At 45.0% G+C, this 25815-nt stretch overlaps 1 protein-coding gene across 1 annotated transcript in view; it reads right to left on the bottom strand.

Annotated features, from left to right (window-relative positions):
* The window catches only part of LOC144500278 (all-trans-retinol 13,14-reductase-like), a 49315-nt gene that overhangs the window by 9063 nt on the left and 14437 nt on the right, over positions 1 to 25815 (bottom strand). The window contains exons 3-8 of the mRNA XM_078222954.1: positions 21198 to 21439; positions 16323 to 16518; positions 13103 to 13300; positions 11180 to 11299; positions 9637 to 9775; positions 5089 to 5198 (exon numbers count right to left, since the gene is read on the bottom strand). Of these exons, the coding sequence (XP_078079080.1) occupies positions 5089 to 5198; positions 9637 to 9775; positions 11180 to 11299; positions 13103 to 13300; positions 16323 to 16518; positions 21198 to 21439 (1005 nt within the window). The remainder of the gene's footprint in view (positions 1 to 5088; positions 5199 to 9636; positions 9776 to 11179; positions 11300 to 13102; positions 13301 to 16322; positions 16519 to 21197; positions 21440 to 25815) is intronic.

Here is a 25815-nt window from a genome sequence, read left to right as displayed (position 1 = left end):
TAGTGAGTAGGTGTTATTAAGGGATCACAAAGGAGTAGAGGATCTATGTAAAACAGTTAGAAAGTTTAAGTAAATTCCACAATCAGGGAAAAAGAACATGCGGATACATAAACAAAGATATCTTAGTTTTATTTGGGTGAACAGCCCGCTAGTGTGCCTGGTAGCAACAAGCATTTGTGAAGAGTCCATGAGGAGCCGACGAGACATAAGAAAGATAGACCATTCTCGGGATAGAAGACACTCTGCCTTGTGGACATCTGTAAATTGTTTAATGTAAAACCTAAAACCAGATGTTGAACTGTAAATAATGCCTTGCCTACATGACTTACAATGTATAAATATTGCATGGTTCGTCAGCTGGGTAGAGTGCCTTCGAGACCCTTCTTCAAGGATGTGCTCTCCTAACGGGTTGGCCAATAAAGGACTGTTCTATACTGGGTCCCCTGAGATTATTTTGTTTAATAATCTGCTCCACAACAGTGTAAAATGAAGTTCTGAAGTGCTTCACAATTCCAACAATTGCCTTTCAATCACAAGCAATGTTGTAATGTTTCCAGCTATGCTGCCGAGACAATCCCTCACCTTTGAAAGTCTCAGGTCCACCCTTCATAACTTGTTGGCTTAATACACAAAGATGAGCACAGATGTGCAGCCATTCAATCCATCCCGCTCACTACCATAAAAACCTGCCTCAACCATCGGCACCTTGAACGACTCCAGGGATTTAGATGCTCTTATCCTCTCTGCAAGACTTTTCTAGGTTGTAATTACTTTGTGTGAAGAAGTGCTTTCTGACATCAGGCCTGAACATGTCTTTTTATCAACTTATACATCTCTTCCCCCTTCTCCTGCAAAATCACATTTGACTTGAAACAGTGCAAGTATTAATTAGTTGTGTTTGGTTGCAGTGAATCCAACTAAGGTTTGGTGGTAACTGTAGATGCAATTTTGACTAAAAGCACCTTAATTAAGATTAAGATCAAATGCGACAAACAGAATATGTCTCCAAACTAAAGACAGCGAGGACATTGCAGCCAATAACCTTTTTTTATTCATTCATGGGACATGGATGTCGCTGGCTGGCCAGCATTTATTGCTCATCCCTGGTTGCCCGAGGGCAGTTGAAAGTCAAGCACATTGCTCTTTCTAGCTCCCAAGACATGGGCTGGAATGTTATGGCTGTTCACGCTGGTGGGATTTTCCCATCCCACTTCAGTGAACGGAGATTTGGCTGGGTGCTAAGTTCGTCGACGTCCCTGCAGCAGGAGCGTGGCAAATGTGCACCTATGGTTTGTGCTGTCATTATTATGAGAATATTATGCAGAAGCTTATTAATAATGTCTGTTGAAATTTCAATTATCTTGACCAAAGCTACACTTTCGAAGCCCTATTATGCATGCTAAAGCAGTAGGCAGGATGCTCCAATCTTGTCCGTACCTGCCCCAGCAAGAACAGAGAATTTGGCACTCAGCCAAAACTCCTTTCACTGCAACGATTCAGAAGAATCTCAGCCATGGATGAGGCCGAAGGTTTTTGGCGAATATCTCCTCAGTTTCCATTTTTCACTGTGTGGGCAATTTCTTTAAGTACATGGTGTTATGGTTCGGGTTCGAAACTCCAAAGTGTTTCATGGAGCCTGCCTGAATCATTAATTTTGTATTTTGAATTTCGCTAGGATAAGCATGAAATGTTTCACTTCAGGTATGATTCAAGTGACCCACTAGGGAGCTTTTATCAAACAAATTTATTTCAGAATATAGCTAACATGTGTAGTAAGAATGTTAGCAAGTACTGTTATCAATTACAAACAAGAAACAAAGAATCATGATAATCATGATAATCCTTAACAAAATCATCATAATCCTTAACAAAGATCCCTACAATGTTCCAATCAAACCAAACCCATAGACAAAAACCCTGTTCACAGGTTTAACACTGCACAGACTAATGCTCACATGATACTGGGATCGAGGTCATTAGTTGAATCCTGCAGTCAAATGCTTTTGAGGCTCAGTACAGTTTGAAGACAAGACAGCTTCCCAAAACACCAGAACAGACTCTGGTCCAGCTCCCAATAACAGCAGGTTTCCCCCTTCAGGAAAACAGGATCTTCTTTTCAGCTAACCAACAGAATTTTCAAAACAACAGGGAGAGAGGGAAAACACTTCTTTTTTGCTTGCTGTCCCTTCTAAAACTAAAAGCTCAAACCTGCAGTTCCAAATGGAAACTGAAAATGAAATCTCTGTCACCTGACCTGCCCACAGTTTTCTTTTCTCCTCCCAACAATGACATGTGAGGCTGTGAGCATGAATTTAAAAATATTCTTAAAGGTACACCAACATCACAATGACCCCATTATTTTTTTTTTGCGTGGACAAGCATACATGATAATTTAAAGGGGCTGATTTGTGTGTGCCTGGGAAAGGACATTTTGGTTCTCTGGGTGAGCCGGTGGCAAACTGTTACTAGTGATGTACCACAGGGATCGGTGCTGGGGTTTTAAAAAATATTCGTTCATGGGACGTGGGCACCGCTGGCTGGGTGAGCATTTATTGCCCATCTCTGAGGACATTTTGAGAGTCAGCCTCTTTGCTGTGGATCTGGGGTCAAATGTAGGCCAGACCATGTAAGGACTGCAGATTTCCTTCCCTAAAGGACATTCGTGAACCAGATGGGTTTTTACAACAATTGACAATGGTTTCATGGTCATCTTTAGACTTCGAATTCCTGATTTTTATTGAATTCAAATTCCACCATCTGCGGTGGTGGGATTTGAACCTGGTCCCCAGAGCATTAGCCTGGGCCTCTGGATTACTAGTCCAGCAACAATACCAGTACGCCACTTCTTCAGCTATTTACAATTGATATCCAGGATTAGGATGGAGAGTTTGAAGATATGGCAGCTAAAGTTGCTCATGATGCAAAGACAGAGAAGAAAATAAGTCAAGAGGCCATAAAGAGCAGAGAGAGGGATTTAGAGAGGTGACGTGAATGGGCAAAAAATTGACAGATGGAGTATAATATGGGAAAATGGGAACTTGCCTGATAGGCAGGAAGAATAGAAGAGCAGTATATTATTTGAATGGAGAGAGGGTACAGAACTCGATTACTTCTCGTCCTTTTGGCTAAGATCAAACGTCAGATCAAGCCCAAGATGGGGTTCAATGCCTCATCTTGTCAGCTTGGATCTTGTTTGTCTCTCTTGTAAAGAAGAACAAAGAACAAAGAAAATTACAACACCCAGGCCCTCTGGCCCTCCAAGCCTGCACCAACCATGCTGCCAGACTGAACTAAAATCACGTACTCTTGCGGGAATCATATCCCTCTATTCCCATCCTATTCCTGTATTTGTCCAGACGCCCCTTAAAACTCACTATTGTATCTGCTTCCACTACCTCCCCCGGCAGCGAGTTCCAGGCACCCACCACCCACTGTGTAAAAACAATGAATTGGATTCAATTGAAATTTGAATTTGGTTTTTGGTACAAGCAAGGAATGGATTTGGGTTTGCCCGATCCACTCTGAGCATTGGCTTTGTAACTTCAAGGATGGAGTAAAAAATTTAACAAAAACTCAGTGATACTCAAAAAACTCAAGGGATCAGGGGTTAAGGGAAAAAGGCAGGGGAATGGGGATGAGAAAATATCAGCCATGATTGAATGGCAGAGTGGACTCAATGGGCCAAGTGGCCTAATTCTGCTCCTATGTCTTATGGTTTTATGGTTTTTTGGTACGGAGGGATCTGGGTGTCTTGGTACATGAATCACAAAAAGTAGGAATGCAGGTGCAGCAATTGAATCAAGTATAAAAGTAGGAACATGTACAGGGCAGTGGTGAGACCACATTTGGACTGTATACAGCATTGTTCTCCTATAATTGCATTAGAAGCAGTTCAGAAAAGGTTCACTTGACTGATTCCTGTGATGAAGGGGATACCTTATGAGGAAAGATTCAATGGGTTGGGCCCAAACCTTGTTAACCTTGAAGTACTGCATATGTTCCATTAACATACAGCACTCTACTTTTGAAAAATATGCCTAAAGATCAATACAACAATGCGCACTTGGTGAAGTATTTGTGTAAGTGAGCCATTTCATGGAATCCCCACAGCACAGAAGGAGGCCATTCAGCCCACTGAGTCTGCACCGACTCTATGACAGCGCATCTTACCCAGATCCATCCTGTCCTATCCCTGTAACTCCATACATTTCCCATGACTAATCCATCTAACCTACACATCTTGGGACACTAAGGGACAATTTAGCATGGTCAATCCAGCTAGCTTGCACATCTTTGGACTGTGGGAGGAAACCGGAGCAGCCAGAGGAAACCCACGCTGACACGGAGAGAACGTGCAAACTCCACACGGTCATCCAAGGCTGGAATTAAACCTGAGTCCCTGGTGCTGTAAGGCAGCAGTGCGAACCACTGTGCCATCGTGATCATTAGGTCCCAGGTTTGAGTTACAAACTTGTGTTAAATGAGCGAATACCATCCAGGGTGCCAAGGGATCACTCGAGTTAGCCTCAGAGATGCTGAACTAGGGAAATAACATAACTAGGAGTCCTGCCCTTGATAGCTATCTGGTAACATCTACAGCTTTTATGGATATGGGGAACATTCTAGCTCAATTGTGATGTCCTCCACTTTCAAATAGCTTGCTGAGCCTCGCTGTGTAGGCTTATAGGCACTTGAGTAAGTTCATGAAGAACAACCTGTAGCAGTACCGCTCAAGCAGACAGACAAGCAGCTAATTGAACATGGCATACTGTTTAGATCCTTTGTTAATTAAACTACTTAGATGGTGGTGTATTTGCTCTGATAATTTACCAACTACAGTTCACTACCTCTGAGCGCAAAATTGAACTTCTTCTGAAGCTATATGCAGGAAAAAGGCATCAGTGGTACTGTACCTCAACAGAAGTCCAATCCAGGAAGGAGAAAGGGACAAAACAACAGGAAATGAAATGTTTATCTTTCACGACTATAAAAATATTGCGCCATGAAAAAAACCTACAACACAAATTTAATAATAAGTTGGCTGACGACATAATGATTTTGGGCATTCTGGGTGAAATCTGTTGTTACCTGGATATCGCTCCTTCCAGGTGAAATCCTTCGCTGATGGAAAGGTAACAAATAACATTGGAATTGATTCCATAAATTCCTCTCTGGTTGCAGAAATTGTGTAGTTCATTCTGAAACAAAGCACTTAGCTGAAGGAAACACATGCAGCAGTTATTCTCCCCAGACACCCATTCCCTTAAGTTCCCTCCCCAGCTTTTAGAAGAATGATTTTTGGAACGTTTTCTGATATTCAGAAAGGTTAGTAACAATGCTGACATGAGCAAGTCTGACACACATTTTCTTCAATTCACTATTACTTCTTTCCTAATAAGGGCTGGGTATTGATTTTATTACCAATGGACATTGCTTAAGTCTAATTGGAAAGAGGCTACAAGGCAAATGTCCAATTGTTAATTAACTATTAATTGATTAGCCTGCAGCTGATGGAAAGCTACTGTGTCGTGTCCCGTAAGAACTTATTTATCCTGAAGCACTATCGCTGCAATTGACAAATAATAATTGAGGTGAATTCATAATGTATGCAGATTTGTTTTGGGGTGGCATAGTGGCACAGTGGTTAGCACTGCTGCTTCACAGCACCAGGGACCCGGGTTCGATTCCCGGCTTGGGTCACTGTCTGTGTGGAGTTTGCACGTTCTCCCCGTGTCTGCGTGGGTTTCCTCCGGGTGCTCCAGTTTCCTCCCGCGTTCTGAAAGATGTGCTGGTTAGGTGCATTGACCCGAACAGGCGCTGGAGTGTGGCGACTAGGGGAATTTCACAGTAACCTCATTGCAGTGTTAATGTAAGCCTACTTGTGACTAATAACTTTACTTTAATATTGCTGCAGTCAACATGAAGATCAATCAGTGGGACATATGCATCCACTTGTTATATAATTTGATCATATATATCAAAAGGAGTACAAGAGCAAGGAGGTTATGCTGAACTTGTATAAGATACCAGTTAGATTTCAGCTGAAATACTGGGTATAGTTCTGAGTGCCACACTTTAGGAAGGAATTGGACTCATTGGAGAGCGTGCAGAAGAGGTTTACAAAAATGGTTCCAGGGATGAGAAACTTCAGTTATGAGGATAGATCGGAGAGACTGGGATTGTTCTCCTCGGAGAGAAGAAGGTTAAGTGGAGTTTTGATGGAGGTGTTCAAAATCATGCGGGGGCTGGACAGATAGGGAGGGAGAAACTGTTCCCCTTCATAAAAGGATTGAGAATGAGACAGCACAGATTTAAGGAGATTTGCAAAGGAAGCAAATGTGATGTGAGAAAAAGCTTTTTCACACCGCGAGTTGTTCAGGTCTGAAATGCACTACCTGGAAGCGTGGTGGAGGCAGGTTCAATCAAGGCATTCAAGAGAGCATTTGATGAATATTTGAACAGAAACAATGTGCAGGGTTAGGGGGAAAAGGCAGGAGAATGGCACTAAATCATAATGGCCGTTTGGAGGGCATGCTGCAGACGCAATGGGCCAAATGGCCTCCTATCGCACCGTAACAATTCTGTGATTCTCTGATATTACCCTTTGACTGATTACATCCACATCATTAGTCCTCGCCAAGACTGTGCATTAGATTTATGGTTATATTTGAGAATATATTGTTGAGCCTCCATTCTTAAAATTAGTCTGGACCTGTCTTAGGTCTATAGTGACATGACATCACCACTTTCTCTGTTGGATTTTTTTTTGTTGGGCACACTACAGATTTAATGGCTTGGTTAACTTCTCTCTCAGATATGGAACTGGACCTTGAATTAACTTGGTATATCAAGAAAAAGAGTGGTGGAAAATAATATAATTGAAGCAGGACCCAAAAGAATCATAGAATCCCTATAGTGCAGAAGGAGGCCAATTGGCCCAACGAGCCTACATCGACAACAATCCCACCCAGGCCCTATCCGCGTAACCCCACATATTTACCTCGCTAATCCCTCTAACCTACACATCCCCTGTCACTAGGGTTAATTTAACATGGCCAATCAACCTAACCCGCACATCTTAGGACTGTGAGTGGAAACCAGAACACCCACAGGAAACACACGCAGACACGGGGAGAACATGCAAACCCCACGCAGACAGTGACCCAAGCCGGAAATAGAACCCAGGTCCCTGGAGCTGTGAGGCAGCAGTGCTAATCACTGTGCCACCATGTTGCCCACGGTGGATGAAGAAGGTTGGATGAGGAACAAAAAAATTAGAAACAGTCTGATTCAAATAATGAAACACCAATAAAGGAAGAAAGCAAGGCAATCCAAGCTGGTAACACAAGTGGATTGAAGGAAAATGTGACTTGATGCAAAGGATTTGAAGGATCCTTTCACAGTGGAAATTTGGTTCAAGAGAAGCTGATGGGGATGGATATCTCCTAACTCTCGGGATTATAAAGATGGCGAGTGAATGGGGTGAGTGCTAATCTTACCCAGTCTGTACTGGATGTGCATTATCTGTATATAGAACTGCTCATATCTCAGCAGTCATGGATTTTGAAACTGAAACTGAAAGTGATGATTACTCTACTGGAGCTGGGGGTATAATGGCAAAACTTTTTCTGTACAAGCCATGCTTTAACTGATCTGGGCATTTTGATGGCAACATTGGGTGCAATTTTTAAAAAATTCATTTGTAGGACATGGGCGTCGCTGGCTTACCAGCATTTATTGCCCATCCCTAGTTGCCCGAGGGAAGTTGAGATCAACCACATTGCTGTGGCTCTGGAGTCACATGTAGGCCAGACCAGGTAAGGACTGCAGATTTCCTTCCCTAAAGGACATTAGTGAACCAGATGAGCTTTTCCGACAATTGACCATGATTTCATGGTCATCAGTAGATTCTTAATTCCAGATATTTTACGTTGCTTTCAAATTCCAACACCTGCTGTGGAAGGATTCGAATCCCTGTCCCCAGAACATTAGCTGAGTTTCTGGATTAATAGTTTAGCGATAATACCACTAGGCCATCACCTCCTCATAGATCATGGCAAAAATAAATTGACCTGTCAGATAAGATGACCCCATTCTTTTAGTGCCAGAATTCATTGAAGCCTACACCTGGAGTTAACGCAGGTGCCACTTTTCTGTTAAGATATACTATACTTTAATTGGGAGCTCACCTCATGTTTTCACTTGGAAATGCTTATTTTATTTGCCATATAAATTGGCGCATGGGAGTAAACAAGCAATAGGGGTAGTGGTCCAAGAAGATGCATGGGAGTTTAAGACATGGCCACACAGAGCAGATGAACAACAAACAGAAATGGGTTCTCCAGCAAAAAGCATGAAGTACTGGATTCAAGCTAAAGGCTACAGATAAAGAGCGGCACGATGGCACAGTGGTTAGCACTGCTGCCTCACAGCACCAGGGACCTGGGTTCGATTCCTGGCTGGGTCACTGTCTGTGTGGAGTCTGCACATTCTCCCCGTGTCTATGTGGGTTTCCTCCGGGTGCTCCCGTTTCCTCTCACAGTCAGTAAGATGTGCTGGTTAGGTGCATTGGCCATGCTAAATTTTCCCTCGGTGTACCTGAACAGGTGTCAGAGCGTGTGGTGACTAGGGGATTTTCATTGTGTGCCTCAACAAGCCATTCAAGTGTCATGTTCGCACCAAACGGAATAGGTGGGTGGTTGATGGAGAAAAGAATCTTCACAAAGAGTGGAAATATGAGCACTCCACAAATTGGTGTTTTGTGCAGCTTACTCATCAAATGGCGTAATGCTATTAAAGCACAAATTATCATCAGATCACTCAAGCAATGTCAAATATCCAATTGAATGGATGGAGAGGAAGGTGATTTGTTGTGGAGGATTGATTCTGAAACTGAAATCTGATCCAGAATGAGATTCTTATGATAATGCCATGGCCAAAGGCTGGTACAGTGGCACAGTGGTTAGCACCGCCTCCCCACAGCGCCAGGGACCCCCAGGTTCAGTTCCGGCCTTGGGTGACTGTGCGGAGTTTGCACCTTCTCCCCATGGCTGTGTGGGTTTTCTCCAGGTGCTCTGGTTTCCTCCCACACTCCAAAGATGTACGGGTTAGGTTGATTGGCCGTGCTAAGTTGACCCTTAGTTCAGGGGAACTAGGGGAATACGTGGGGTTATGGGGTTAGAGTCTGGGTGAGATTGTTGTCAGTGTAGTCTTGATGGGCCAAATGGCCTCCTTCTGTAATGTAGGTATTCTATGATTCAAAGTGACTCAGGATGAATTTGATGAATGCTTTGTGTTGAATGCCAATGAATTTGACTGTTTTTATAATGTTTTAATTGTGGTTAAAGGCATGTTTGTAGAATTAATTTATTCAATAATTATGTCACTTTTAAAATTGGAATGACTGGTGTTATTTTTCTTCACAGTTCAATATGGCGACCACCAAACACCAACATCAATAGGTCACATGTTATACTGAATATAAGTTGACCCCCATTTTTGGAGGGATTTTCCAAGGCTTTAAAGGTCGATTTGTATGCCTCAATCTACAACAGCAGAAATATATTCCATTCGCCATCACTGGCGCGCCCCCTCACCTTGTGTAACATTTAACTGACGGTATTGAGATTGACTTACAGCTCATCCAGGTTGTTGCTTCGATAAATCCAGTAATTGGTTGTCTTCAATCCTAAGTCTTCTGTTGTACCTTTGAGACCAACGAAGACAAGAAGTGATCCCATGCTGTGCTGGACCATGTCAAGCTGGGATCGAATGGCTGCATGGAAAGAAATACTGGTCAGTATTATCACAGCTCTGTGCTAACTCATGGCAAACCATACACATTTCACCTATTTATGTAAAGAATGGGAGAAATTGGGGAAGTAGTGGTGTAGTGTAATTGTCACTGGACTAACAATCCAGTGACCCAGGAAAATGCTCTGGGGAGGGACCTGAATTCAAATTCCACCATAGCAGATGGTGAAATTTGAATTCAATAAAAAGATGCTTTCAATAATATTCAATAAAAGTCGAATGATGATGATAAAACCATGGGATGGCACAATGGTTAGCACTGCTGCCTCACAGCGTCAGGGACCTGGGTTCAATCCTGCTCTTGGATGACTGTCTGTGTGGAGTTAGTACATTCTCCCTGTGCCTGCCTGGGTTTCCTTCGGTGCTCCGGTTTCCTCCCACAGCCCAAGATGTGCAGGTTAAGTGAATTGGCCATGCTAAATTGCCCCTTAGATTCCACAGATGTTTAAAGTTTATTTATTAGTGTCACAAGTAGACTTACATTCACACTGCAATGAAGTTACTCTGAAATTCCCCTAGTTTCCACACTCCAGCACCTGTTCGGGTACACTGAGGGAGAATTTAGCATGGCCAGTGCACCTAACCAGCACGTCTTTTGGATTGTGGGAGGAAACCGAACACCCAGAGGAAACCCATGCAGACACGGGGAGAACATGTAGACTCCGCACAGTGACGAAAGCCGGGAATCAAACCCGGGTCCCTGGCACTGTGAGGCAGCAGTGCTAACCACTGTGCTACTGTACCAGCCACCGTGTGTGGCTGGGGGGATCAACAGGAAATATGCGTGGGGTTACGGGAATAGGGCAGGAGATGGGCCCGGATAAGATGCCCTTCTGGAGAGTCGGTGCAGACTCAATGGACTGAATGGCCTCCTTCTGCACTGTAGGGATTCTATGATTCTATGATTGTTGTGAAAAACATCTGGTTCACTAATATCTGTCAGATCTGACCTTGTCTGGCCTACATGTGACTCCAGACAGACAGCAACGTGGTTGACTCTTAAATGCCCAATGAAATGGGTCTGGTCGCCCCATAAATGTTGTCCAGCCAGCAATGCCCTCGTCTGTCATCCAGTGAATGAGTAAATTTCAAAATAACATGTGGCATCTTAAGTCACAGAGGTATTGTAATCTGTCTTGGTATCTTCAATAATACTGACACAGCTCTTTCCCAATGAAGTCGTATAAGATTCTCATTGAGACACAGGAACAGGGTGTTATTTATAACCAGCGATACACGGCCAATAAAGATCAGTTATTTAACAATCCTGTGTGCTTGAAGCTATAATATATCAATGGTGTTAATGCAGGAACACTCCTGAAGTTCATACCAATAAGATATGTTGTCTATTTGATAAAGCTCCTACCAGGTTGAGCTTGAATTTCTTTTGGTAAAAGATGTTCGTAAGTGTTGAATATTCCAGCATCAGAAATCACTGTAGGGGCGAATATATACACCTCCTCCTGTCCTTTATTTACAGACACTCCTACAAGGAGAAATATCAATGTTTTACCATGAAGAAGTTTCAAGTGCACCCAATCCACGTCATAAAAAATATTTAAGCAAACGCATTGGGTGGGATTTTACAGCCTTGCTCATCCTGGAACCATAAAATCCCACCGGAGGTCAACAGACCTTTCCATGATCCGCCCCTCGCCCGCTCCGATTTCCGTGGTGGGTGGGGCGGTAAAATTCCGGCCGTTGAGTTTATCCTATTTCTCCTAAAATTAAATGTTTGGGCTTTCAAGTGATGAATAGCCTGGGAGTTCCCATTTCCAAACTTCATTCGCTCAAAATTCCTGACACAAATTAGCTAGATTGTTGATGCGAACAAACTTCAATCTTGTCAGGATGAATTGCTTCAACCGTTAGTTAAACTGGGACCATGAGTTTAATGGGGCCTGAATTTTTAGGCCCTGATTGGGTTGAAGAGGAAGGGTGGTAGGGGGCATGGAGTTTTGTGCTGTCAACTGGCATTCCAATTTGATGGTATCATCTGTCCATGGGCCAATTTCCAATCAACACCAGGTAACCAATTAGGGCCCTGTAAAGGCCTATTAAGAGGCTGAATGAAAGCTTCTATTTGGCCCTGAGGTCCTCACAGGTGCTGGGGAACAGATGAACTCTGTGTTGAGAGGGGAGGGGGGTGGGGGTAGTTAGGGCAGGAAGGGCTCCCAGTGGAGGTGGGGACCAGTGCCCCAGACAGGTTTTGATGCCCTTGCCCCATGCCTGGCTTTAGCTCCAGCCTCAGGCCGACCTGTGAAGGGATTTTCCCTCCACAATAGTGGCCCTTCTGCTGAGGGAATTTTGAAGTTAAAGGGTTGGAGAGAGAATGTTTCCATCTTGAGGTGCAGCCTGCTTCCTCATCTTGTGAGGTTTTCCACTTTGGTAGCAATAATAGGAAAACAGATTATTACTCGAATGGGTGTAAATTGAGAGAGGTGGATATTCAGCGAAACCTTGGAGACTTCATGCATTAGTTACAGAAAGTAAACACGCAGGTACAGCAGGCAGTAAAAAAGGCAAATGGTATGTTGGCCTTCATAGCGAGAGGATTTGAGTATAGGGATAGGGATGCTTTGCTGCAATTGTATAGGGTGTTGGTGAGGCCACACTTGGAGTATTATGTGCAGTTCTGGTGTCCTTATCTGAGCAAGTAATAATCTGTCTTCCTATTATTGCTACCAAAGTGGATAACCTCACATTTATCCACATTATACTGCATCTGCCATGCATATGCCCACATACTGCTGTAGAGGGAGTACAGCAAAGGTTTAGCAGGCTGATTCCTGGGATGGCAGGTCTGTCATGTGAGGAGAGATTAAATCGGTTAGGATTATATTCACTGGAGTAAAAGGGGATCTCATAGAAATTTATAAAATTCTAACAGGGTTAGACAGGGTAGATTCAGAAAAAACGTTCCCAATAGTGGGGGAGTCCAGAACCAGGGGTCATAGTTTGAGGATAAGGGGTAAACCTTTTAGAACTGAGGTGAGGAGAAATTTCTTCACCCAGAGGGTGGTGAATGTGTGGAATTTACTACCACAGAATGTAGTTGAGGCCAAAATGTTGTGTGATTTCAAGAAGAAATTAGATATAGCTCTTGGGGCTAAAGGGACCAAGGGATATGGTAGGGGGCGGGGGCGGGGAGGAGGGATCAGGATATTGAATTTGATCAAAATGAATGACAGAGTAGGCATGAAGGGCCGAATGGGCTACTCCTCCTATTTTTTATGTTTCCATGAATTGAGGATATAGCAAAGAAAAGCTTTGTGAAATTTAAACTCACCAAAGGCTTCCCCATTTTTGTTTACCAATATCCGTTGAACAGGTGCACGCACAAGAACTGCCCCACCAGCCCTCTGGATGACTGGGACAATATGGAAGGCGATCTCGCTGGCCCCTCCTTTTGGATACCACGCTCCACGCTTATAGTGATGGACCAATAGTGCATTCATAACGAAGCTGGTATCTTTGGGAGCAACACCTAATGGACCAAACAGAATTTTATTTTTTTAATTTTCAAACACTCCTGTACATGTCTTTTTAGGCCAATTACAATATAATAAAGAACAATTATTTATACCATCTATACATTACTCATGCAGTCATTTCCATGTTTCTGTGATCAACATTTCATAATGGCTTCCATGCAATCCTGTGTTAAATTGTGCGCTGTTTCAGCTTATTGAACTTGCACGTCATGGGATGACATGGTAGCACAGTGGTTAGCACTGCTGCCTCACAGTGCTAGGGACCCGGGTTCGATTCCCGGCTTGGGTAACTGCCTGTGTGGGGTTTGCATGTTCTCCCCATGTCTGCGTGGGTTTCCTCTCGGTGCTCTGGTTTCCTCCCACACTCCAAAGATGTGCAGGTTAGATTGATTGGCCATAGTCAATTGCCCTTAGCATCCCAAGGTGTGTAGGGGTTAGGGGGAATTAACGGGGTGAATACATGGGGTTATGGGGATAGGGTCTGGGTAAGGTGCTCTGTCAGAGAGAGCCAGTGCAGACTTGATAGGCCAAATGGCCTTCTTCTGCATTGTAGAGATTCTATGAGTCTATTATTGCAATGACCATAGCCAAGATGAGTGAATTTAACCATCTCCCTTGAGTCAGTGGGATTAGCACTGTCAAATCCCCCACTATCAGCATCCTGGGGGGGTTATCATTGACCAGAAATTGAATTGGACTAGCCACATAAATACTGTGGCTCCCAGGTCAGATCAGAGGTTGGGAATTCTGCAGAAAGCAACTCACCTCCTGACTCTCCAAAGACTGTCCAAGGCGCAAGTCAGGATGGAATACTCTCCTCTTGCCTGGGTGAGTGCAGCTCCAAAAAACTGAAGAAGCTCAACACCATCCAGGATAACGCATGTCCGTTTGATCAGCAGCCAGTTCAATATCTCCAATATTGGTGTGAAGTTGGTATGGTGGATACTATCTAGAAGCTTCACTGTAATAACTCCCCAAGATTCCTTCAACAGGGACCTCTAAAACCCGTGATCTCTACCAGTTAGGAGGGTAGAATCTTGGTGTACAGGATCACCACTGCTACAGCTTCCCCCCCTCTGTGTCACACGCCATTTTGACTTGAAAATGTGTCATTGTTGCTTTGCTATTGCTGGGACAAAATTCTGGAACTCTTAATGAACAACATGATGGGAGCACCATGGACTGCAGTGATTCAAGAAGGTGGTTCACCAATAACTTCTGTGGAGCAACTAGTCCAGATGGACAATAAAATGTTGGTTAAAGCGGTTTTGGCAAAATGCTGCAGTGCATCTTGGAGATAGCGCCAACGATGGTGAGAAGGGATGGTGAAGGTTGGTGAATGAGTTGGGGATTAAGTGGATGGCTTTATCTGGGATGGTGTTGAGCTTCTTGCATTAATCACTTACAAACCAGGATCGTAAGCAGGAAGAAACTGCGATGAAACAAAGGCCTATTTTCCATTCCCACCCATGGCGTGCTTTCCGGCGGTGGAGGTGGCTCACCAGTGGGATCTCCTTATCATAGAGTCATAGAGGTTCACAGCATGGAAACTGGCCCTTATCCTATTGAAGTCAATGGCGATTTGTGTTGCTTGCTTGCCCTGCTGTCGGGGTACCCGCCACAGCAGGACTGGAAAGTCCTGCCGGTGGGAAGGGCCTGAAAATCCCATCCAAAGTACTTGGGCGATGGAAAAGATACGATGGCCGCGATTCTCCCATTGCGACCCGCAACTTTTCTGTCAGGTTGCGGTGTGAGACGCACGTCTGCAGCCTTGAACAGGGATTTACGCATGCTTCGGGAACGCATGCACATCTCCCAGAGCAGGTGAACAGTCGCAGACCAGACCACACTGGAAACCAGTGGGAAGGCAGGCAAGTCATTTAAATCTTTTCTGAATGTATTTTAAATATGCATATTAGTTAATAATCGGAACCTTTCAGTCCCGATTGAATCTCCCACCCTTGCCAGGAGTACTTCATTCCGACGGGGTTCCGACTGGCTCCTCACCTTCGAGGAACTAGCAGGAGACCCCACCGGAATGAAAGGGGGGACAATCAGGGTCCGCCAGGGGGTTGAGCGGTGGGGGGGTGGTGCCCCCTGGGCATGGGCACCCTGGCAGTGCCAGCCTGTGTCCCCAGCACTGCCCAAGACGCAAAGTGCCCATGCCCAGGGGCACCTTGGCACTGCCCATCGGGTATGGGGCAGTACCAAGAGGGCGGGGGAAGGGGGTGAGTGATGGGGCCTAGGGGGTGAGTGATGGGGCTGGGGGTTCCCGCTGCCACTCTGCATTGGGATCGGTCTGGGATGGAGGGAGACCAGCGATTGGGGCGGGCTGGGGCGGGGGGAGAGGGGGGGGGGGGAGCTGGGGGGGGGGGGCCTGCCTCCGGAGGTGTCTGACCCCGGGGGAGGGGGTGGGGGGGCATCGCCACTGCTGGGGGGTCAGGCCTGGGAATTTGGGTGCTCCGGGCTTGGGGGGGGGGGGGGGGGGGGGGGGTGGAGGTCAGGGCTGGCCCGGGAATTGCTGTGGGGGTCCCGGGCTGGCCAGCGATCGAGCTGGTCAGCAAACGGGGAGACTGACAATTTGGGGCCACTGCGCATGCGCAGAGTTCCAGAACTATCAAACTCTGGCGTGAATAGCCCCCTGGGTTTTTAATGAGATTCTCGCCTGGGACCTCTGCAGTGCACAGAGTGCGGAGATTCAGGTGAGAAGCTGAACTGACAGAACACTCATGATCTGGAACAGTATTCCCGCCAATTCAGCACTTTTGGGAGAATCATCCCGGACATTTCTGAGACTTTCAGCAGTAAATCCAAATGAAATTGTGCAGCAATATTCTTTAATGGCTGCCCCAAATAAAAACATCGACAATGACGATAAAAACAAGGAACATTGAAATACATAGCTCGTCAACTGAATCGGCAGCTGAAAGACATTTGAATATGGGTCTTAGCTGGCGTTTTGCCTGTGGAAGTAGGAGAGAAGAGTATCGAAGGAAATAAAAATGTTCCTCTTACCGGTAAACATGTAAGAAAAGACTGCTCGGAGATCCCGGTTCTCTGTTATTTCATTAATGACCTCCGTAAGGCTTCTGCTCGCCAGCTTAAATATGGTGGAGATCCAGTGGATAAGGCCGGTGTTGATGAGGAATTTGGCAACTGGGAAGGGGATCATTTTCAGTACAGCCATCAGAGGTACTTGTTTCGAAACTCGCTGTAAAATCAATCAACAGTGTTCCCATTTGGTGTTCTCTCAACTGATTTACAAAGATTTACAAAGAACATTTTATGATGGGGCAGCACGGTGGCACAGTGGTTAGCACTGCTCCCTCACAGCGCCAGGGACCCGGGTTCGATTCCTGGCTTGGGTCACAGTCTGTGTGTGGAGTTTGCACATTCTCCCCGTGTCTGCGTGGGTTTCCTCCGGGTGCTCCAATTTCCTCCCACAGTCCAAAGATGTGTGGGTTAGATGGCTTGGCCATGCTAAATTGCCCCTTGGTGTCAGGGGGACTGGCTAAGGTAAATGAATGGGGTTATGCGTATAGGGCCTGGGTAGGATTGTGGTCAGTGCAGACTCAATGGGCCGAATGGCCTCCTTCTGCACTGTAGGGATTCTATAATTCTATATTTTAAAAAGGTCTTTTCCTCAAATAGTTACCAAAAGAATGTGCAATTGCAATACCCTCACTGTTCCGAAGTCAAGCTTCTTTTAGCTGTCAATTTGAACAAGTCGCGGAATAGAATATGTCTGTCCTTCATGTATCATTTTCACGTCTCAGAGTATTCTTTCAAAAAAGCAGTCTGAAGGTCACATTTCTTTTAAAGGGGTAAACTTAACATCAGCATTCTTTTACAGCTTTGAAAACCCCCATTGTGCTTGAGGCAGCACCTTCCAAACCCGAAAAGAACATGTTGATGCATGAAAGCCCCATCATCTGCAACTTCTCCTCCAAGCCACACGCCAACCTGACTTGGAAACTATGGCTGGAATCATACCACCAATGTTTCCGTCCCGCCGCAGTGAACGGAGAGTTAGCTGGCTGCCAAATTCTCCAACCTCGCTGCAACGGGAGCATGGCCTCAATGGCAGGTAAACCCACGCCCTGTATCACCATTCCCTCACTGAAGCTGGGTCAAAATCCTGGAACTCCCTTCCCAACAGCACTGTGGGTGTACCGACACACCAGTGCAGCGGTTCAAGAAGACGGCTCGCCACCACCTTCTCGAGGGCAATTAAGGATGGGTAATAATGAGAGGTGATGGCCTAGTGGCATCATCACCAGACTATTAATCCAGAAGCTCAGCTAATATTCTGGGGACCCGGGTTCAAATCCCGCCACGGCAGATGGTGGAATTTGAGTTCAATAAAAAGAAATCTGGAATTAAGAATTGTTCGAGATGTTCGTCTTCATCGATGACATGTTGAAGTCTCCAGAGAAGATGTCGTAGCTTCTCCGCTCCGGGGAAGTACTGGACGACGAAGGGTACTCTGTCCGCCATGTCCCGTGTTTGTCTTCTGAGGTTGGTGCGGTTTTTCGCTGTGGCGCGTCGAAACTGTTGATCGATGAGTTGAGCACCATATCCTGTACTTACGAGGGCATCTTTCAGCATCTGGAGGTGTCTGTTGTAATCCTCCTCATCTGAGCAGATCCTGTGTATCTGGAAGGCTTGTCTGTGGGGGATGGTTTCTTTAACATGTTTAGGGTGGAAGCTGGAGAAGTGGAGCATTGTGAGGTTATCCGTGGTTATCCCCGGAACAGAGAAGCTACGACATCTTCTCCAGAGCCTTCAACATGTCATCGATGAAGACAAACATCTCGCCAAGGCCATCCCCACACCCCCACTACTTGCCTTCAAACAACCGCGCAACCTCAAACAGGCAATTGTACGCAGCAAACTACCCAGCCTTCAGGAGAACAGTGACCACAACACCACACAACCCTGCCACAGCAACCTCTGCAAGACGTGCCGGATCATCGACACGGATGCCATCATCTCATGTGAGAACACCATCCACCAGGTACACAATACATCCTCTTGCGACTCGGCCAACATTGTCTACCTGATCCACTGCAGGAAAGGATGTCCCGAGGCATGGTACATTGGGGAGACCATGCAGACGCTACGACAACGGATGAATGAACACCGCTCGACAATCACCAGGCAGGAGTGTTCTCTTCCTGTTGGGGAACACTTCAGCAGTCACGGGCATTCAGCCTCTGATCTTCGGGCAAGTCAAGGCAGCCTTCACGACACACGGCAACGCAGAGTTGCTGAGCAGAGACTGATAGCCAAGTTCCGCACACATGAGGACGGTCTCAACCAGGATCTTCGTGATCTGTGTGGAGTTTGCACATTCTCCTCGTGTCTGCGTGGGTTTCCTCCGGGTGAACCGGTTTCCTCCCACAGTCCAAAGATGTGTGGGTTAGGTTGATTGGCCATGTTAAAAATTTTCCCCCAGAATCCTGAGATGCATAGGTTAGAGGCCTTAGCGGGTAAATATGTGGGGGTAGGGCCTCGGTGGGATTGTGGTCGGTGCAGACTCGATGGGCCAAATGGCCTCCTTCTGCATTGTAGGGATTCTATCTTGGGTTCATGTCACACTATCTGTAACCCCCACGACTTGCCTGGGCTTGCAAAATCTCACTAACTGTCCCGGCTGGAGACAGTACACATCTCTTGTCCTGGCTGGAGACAATACACATCTCTTTAACCTGTGCTTCACCCTCTCTCCACTCACATTGTCTGTCCCTGTAAAGACTTGATTACCTGTTTAGACTCGCATTCCAAACCATTATCTTGTAATTGAGTTTGTGTCTATATATGCCCTGTTTGTGAAACAAATCCTGCACTCACCTGATGAAGGAGCGGTGCTCCGAAAGCTCGTGCCATCAAATAAACCTGCTGGACTTTAACCTGGTGTTGTGAAACTACTTGACTGTGCATGAATATAGCTTGAAGGAGTTTCCTGATTTGCACAATTGCGCATGTTGCAAACAGCATAAATATTTTGAAATAAATCACTTATAGTGGCTTAAATGGCAATGTTATGCCAAACAATATGAAATGTGAATGTTTGCATATATAGTTATTGTGTATATGTAGTTATATTTAATGTTGCATTCTGAAACAACCAGCAAAATATACCATCAACTAAAGTTTCTTTTAAGAAATCCTGCAAGATAGTGAGTGACCACCAGATGGCGGCAAAGGGCTATCTTCAGGATGAATGATGGACGGATCAAACCTGTTTTCTGACTGCATTTGAAACTAAATAATTTTGGAAAACAGAATATAAATGATAAAATCGCAGAAAATGTTTGCACCATTTAGTTTTTATAGATTTGTTTAAGTTACTTCAATGAAAGTGAGATCATAGAATCGCGACAGTGCAGAAGGAGACCATTCAGCCCATCGGGAATGCACTGACTCTTTGACAGAGTATCTGACCCAGGTCCTATCCCCGTAACCCCACATATTTACCACACTAATCCTCGTAGACTATCCAACGTAGGACACTAAGGGACAATTTAGCATGGCCAATCCACCTAACCTGCACATCTTTGGGGTGTGCGAGGAAACTGGGGCACCCGGAGGAAACCCACATAGACACGAGGAGAATGTGCAAACTCCACACAGACAGTGACCCAAGGCCAGAATTGAACTTGGGTCCCTGGCATTGTGAGGCAGCAGTGCTAACCACTGTGTCACCGTGCTGCTTTTATCCAGTATTTTATGTTTTTATTTAGTAATATCTTGGTGCGTCTTAATACCAAACTCAACTGATGATGAGATCTGAACACATCTTTGTTAACTCAGAGCTGGGGAATTTTGATTCCTGATGGACCTCGGTCCTCCTGTGTAGGCCCCTGGGAAATGGTTGCACAAGTGCTGGTGTCCCAGGAGCAGGACACGGGAGAAGGACAAGGAGAGCTCCCAAATGCGAGTCCTGGGTAACGGACAAGCCAAGGGACACAAATAATTCCCTTGAGTGAGATTGGTGAAGAAATGAGCCGAGTAACAGGCTCTGAAATCAAGAAAGAGCTTCAAGGAGCAGACTTTGAGCCAAATGAGCACGAGAGGAGCCCTGAGGATTTGAGAAGGCAGCTGAAGGTTGGTGACTCTGTGTTGCTGGCCTTTGGGGCAAAGTTGTTCTCTCTGCTGGGAACGGCCAAAGATCTGAGATTGTGTGGAAAGTGAAGTTGATTTTATTTGATTTGATTTAGTATGGTCACACGTATAGGTATATGGTGAAAAGTATTGCTTCTTGTGCGCTATACAAAGCATACCGTTCATAGAGTACAAAGGGGAATAGGAAAAGAGAGAGTGCAGAATGTGGTGTCACAGTCTAAGACAGGGTGTAGAGAAAGATCAACTTGATATCAGGTGGGTCCATTCAAAAGTCTGATGGCAGCAGGGAAGAAGCTGTTCTTGAGTCGGTTGGTGATCTCAGACATTTATATCTTTTTCCCAATGGAAGAAGGTGGAAGAGAGTATGTCTGGGGCCCTTGATTATGCTGGCTGCTTTATATCCCAGTCCCATGTACCCACCCATGCCCTGAGTTAATTTGTCTTGCCCGTCAGGCCTTTTGCATTGAAATGTGCCACCATGTCCTAAACTTGATTCACTTAGTAGGCCTTTTAAATCTCAAACTTCACCCACTTGGGGTGACACATGATTGGCCATGCTAAATTGCCCATTAGTGTCAGGGGGACTAGCTAGGGTAAATACGTGGGGTTTTGGGGATAGGGCCTGGATGGGATTGTGGTCGGTGCAGACTTGATGGGCCAAATGGCCTCCTTCTGCACTGTAGGGATTCTATGATTCTACTTTAAGCAAAATGTTATTCATCCCTAATTGGATCTCCCACCATATCTGTTGGATAAAATTACCTTTACAAGTTCCATAAATTTCTCTATTGCTTGCTCCTCTTGAGGAAACTGCCTCTTTAAAGCATCGAGAAACTCTCGCTTCCCTCTGTGGAGCTGATATTTCCGACAGTCCTCGTCTTTACCCAGGATGATGGTATCGTACTGATCATCCATTCGAATCCATTCCAGCTGTCCCTCAGTGATCTGGTCCATGATTACTCTCAGAAGTCCGCATTCATGCATTTGCCCAACGTAATGGATACCTGGAAACACCGGAGGTTTGGATCAAAAGTCATACTTTCTGGCATCAAGTTTTACACCATAAAGAACAAAGAGTCCGAGCTTCTCGGATTCCCAGTGATTGAACCTGTGAATCCAGCAAGGATGGGAACAGAGGTGGACTACAGTAAAAATTACAATGCCATGTGCCGGATTCCTGACCCTTTTCCTGCCATTTTGGTGCCCACCAAGGATGACTGGAGTTGACTGTCTCTGTAAAAATTGCCACCTATGAAAATCCATGATTTTGAACACCCTGATTAGACCTCCCCTTACACAGGTAAACACATAGGATTAGGATTTGGTTCAGTCGCATATAGTTATGCTTTTTGTTCCTTTTGACTTGTACATGGCTTACCGATTTGCACTGTGATGAAACATAATGAGATGGTTAAACTGTTCATTTCAACGATGCTTCAACATATTTAGCATTTGGAAAGGAAGAGCTTCCTCAGAAATGAGAACGTCTTTTGTTGGCAAGGGTTGTGTAAGAAGAATATTGAAACAGGAGATGGGCCCCGCTTGATAAACACATTAATCATCTGTTGTTTGCCCAGGAAATACATCATTTTTAGTCTTGCTCACAATACATTGCCCCAGGAGATAATGAATCAAAGGCCGACATAATGTGTATCGAAAGGCATGTTATGATTTTCCTTCACAATTTGTGGAGACAAGAATGAAAAGATCAACTGGGAGGAAAAATAAGTCAATTTTCTCTATGTGAATACTGCTTAGACAGAGGCTCAATCAGGACAGTGCTTGTCGCCATGAGGTATAACAAACCTGAATTCAACCGTAACCAGGGATGACTGGTATATCTAGGAGAGTAGATTACGCAAAGTAAACTGACTCCTTTTGTTTCCCCGGCCCCGAGAAAAGCAATAAATTTTCGTGGTGACATCTGTAAGCAGAACAAATACTGCAGTGTTGATTAAAGGGCTTACTGGCAAATGCTTTGAAAGCAACCTGAGTTAAAATTTATCATGTGGAAATGCCGGCGTTGGGCTGGGGTAAACACAGTAAGGAGTCTAACAACACCAGGTTAAAGTCCAACAGGTTTATTTGGTAGCAAACGCCACTAGCTTTCGGAGCGCTGCTCCTTCATGGAAATCTCAATTTCCACTCCACCTGACGAAGGAGCAGCGCTCCGAAAGCTAGTGGCGTTTGCTACCAAATAAACCTGTTGGACTTTAACCTGGTGTTGTGAGACTCCTTACTGTGTTAAAATTTATCTGCAGAGTAAGTTGGTCACTGGAATAGTGATGGTTGGGGCAATAGCAAGCTTAACAATGCTAAACAATGACTTAGCTATAAGCACAGTCTTGTGTCCAGTGGGTCCAAAGCTGTCCATGGAGATTGGGGAAAATGTAAGCGAATGAGCAAAATGCTGCTCATCTGAACTTTCAGTCAACACTTTTCAAAATTGGACACAAACAAGCTGTTAATGTGGCTGCTGCAAGTCACATGACTGTTGGCATTTTGACGACAGACAGTATCAAGTCTCTGGCAATTACCTAATTAAATATGAATAGATGGAGTGTACCTCACAGCCATTTGTGGAACTTACACATCTCATTGTTTAAGAATTGGCCACCGAACGATAATCGAGTTTTCAGACCTCCTGTCTCCAAGTTTGCAGTTGGATGAAAGGGAAGATTGAACCTCAATGGCAACTTCCCAATCATAGAACAGAAATCATAGAAACCCTACAGCACAGAAAGAGGCCATTCGGCCCATCGAGTCTGCACCGATCACAATCCCACCCAGACCCTACTCCCATATCCCTACATATTTTACCCACTAATCCCTCTAACCTATGCATCTCAGGACACTAAGGGGCAATTTTAACATGGCCAATCAACCTAACCCGCACATCTTTGGACTGTGTGAGGAAACCGGAGCCCCCGGAGGAAACCCACACAGACACGAGGAGAATGTGCAAACTCCACACAGACAGTGACCCAAGCCGGGAATCGAACCCAGGTCCCTGGAGCTGTGAAGCAGCAGTGTTAACCACTGTGCTACCGTGCCGCCCACTGTATTACGATGGCCTACTCCATCCAAATTAAGCTGGGTGAGTCCCAGAATTGTTAACTCAATGGTTATGTCACTGAAACTGGTTTCAGGGACTGCACCCTTATTATCCTAGGACAATGCAAATCCATGAAAACCATCAGCCACCAGTCAGTCTCAGAACCAGACTCTGAAACTAGCTGCATTCATCAAGCTGCCAAAGTATTTAACCTATTCCAGCTTCAAAGTTCACCTGAAAAGAAAACTCCTCAATATCCAACTACAAGAAATCTCATAACTGCTGTGAGCCCTTTGCTTTACAAAACCCTCTCTTCAATTGTAAGTCATCCAATCCATGCAAGAAACCACAGATCTGTCACATAGAAGACCAGGACCAGAATTTTCCCGTTCCACCCACCACGGGAATCATAGCAGGTGGGGTCGGACCATAAAAGGTCCATTGAAACTCAGGTGGGATTCTCCGGTTTTGGGGAAATTGTGGCTGGAAAATCCCGCCCCAGAAATCCTAAATCAGAGACAGAATTAGCTGTAATTTGTAAGATGCACCATCCTTATTTACATCAAATTTATGTGTGTGTGTGTGTGTGTGTGTGTGTGTGTGTGTGTGTGTGTGTGTGCACGCACGCGCACATGCACATCTGTGTATTTGTTTATATTTATTAGTGTCATAAGTAAGCTTACATTAACGCTGTAATGAAGTTACTAGCCGGAATTTTATGACCTCGCTCGGGTGAGGCTCATAAAATCCCGTCCGAGGCCAGCAGAGAATTCCGATTCCAGGGCAGATGAGGCAGCAAAATTCCGGCCACTGTGTGTGCATGTGAGCGAGACTGAACATTAGATATTGCCTTAATTCGGGTTCAGTGTGTGAGAATAAATAACCCTCTTCATTTTAAACTCAGGAAAACTTGATGCTGAACTATTTAATTGGAATACACACTCCAGCGGCAAGAGAACCTCTTTCCATACAAACCATTCTGATTATGATCAGTAAGAGAGCACATACATTCTGTCTCTGACAGAGTTATTCAGTTTATATTGGCTCTCCTCATTCTTGTCAACGGATATCATTTTACCCTTCTCGGTATTAAATTGCATCTGCCATGTGACTGCTCATTGCACCACTCCTGAAATTTGCAGTGTGGTTTAACAACTAAACATTATAAAATGCTTCTTGCCTGCCATTGACATGAATCTTGTGGCTTTGAAATCAACTAAAAATTAATGCTAAAAGCAAATTACTGCGGATGTTGGAATCTGAAATAAAAACGGAAAATGCTGGAAAATCTCAGCAGGTCTGACAGCACCTGTGGAGAGAGAATAGAGCCAAACGTTTTGAGTCTGGATGTCCCTTTGTCAGAGCTAAAGACAAGAGGATATAGAGTGATATTTATACTGTTAGGGTAAGGGGTGGAGGGGGGGAATTGACAAAGATGTCATAGACAAAAAGACAAAGGGGATGTATATGGTGTTGATCATGGCGAAGAAGGGAGCTGATAGCAGCCATGAAGAGATCAGAATGTTTAAATGGCAGAGCAAAGGTAAGCAAAGTGTCAAAGGACAACCTGAGACATGTAACAGATGGCCCTAGTGGAGTGGGGGAGGGAAGATCATCGTGGGGGTCAGGGGGGCATTGAAAGCAAAATTTGAAAGAAGGTGGAAAAATGAAACGATGGATGAAATTACATTTTAACAAATTTTTATCTAAATAAATAAGAACAACTTTGGTCCATCCGCAAACAGGATCCAGACCTTCCTGTCGTTTTCCATTTCAGCACACCATCCTGCTCCCATATCCACATGTCTGCCCATGGCCTGTTGCAATGTTCCAGTGAAACCCAAAGCAAACTGGTGGAACAGCACCTCATCTTCCGATTAGGCACTTTGCAGCCTTAACATTGCATTGCTGCCTCACAGCACCAGGGGCCCAGGATCGATTCCTGGCTCGGGTCACCATCTGTGCACAGTCTGCACGTTCTCCCCCTGTCTGCGTGGGCTTTCCTCCGGGTGCTCCAGTTTAATTCCCACAATCCGAAAGACATGCTGGTTAGATGCACTGGCCATGCTAAATCCTCCCTCAGTGCATCCGAACAGGAGCCGGAGTGTGACGGCTAGGGGATTTTCACAACAACTTCTCTGCAGTGTTAATGTAAGCCGACTTGTGATACTAATTAAGAAATAAAATAGCATTGACTTCAACACCTGCAGAGCTCTGCTCCACCTCACCCCATTTCCTATCATTTTGTTATATTTCATTTTATCTCATTTATAAATATGCTTTTTATTTTTTTAAACGTTCATTTCTTCCATCGTTTAATTGTTT

The sequence above is a fragment of the Mustelus asterias genome, chromosome 11 (assembly GCF_964213995.1).
Source record: "Mustelus asterias chromosome 11, sMusAst1.hap1.1, whole genome shotgun sequence".
In the NCBI taxonomy this organism is placed as follows: Eukaryota; Metazoa; Chordata; class Chondrichthyes; order Carcharhiniformes; family Triakidae; genus Mustelus; species Mustelus asterias.
Note: the sequence above shows the minus strand (reverse complement) of the source record. Positions and strands in the feature narration are given on the sequence as shown.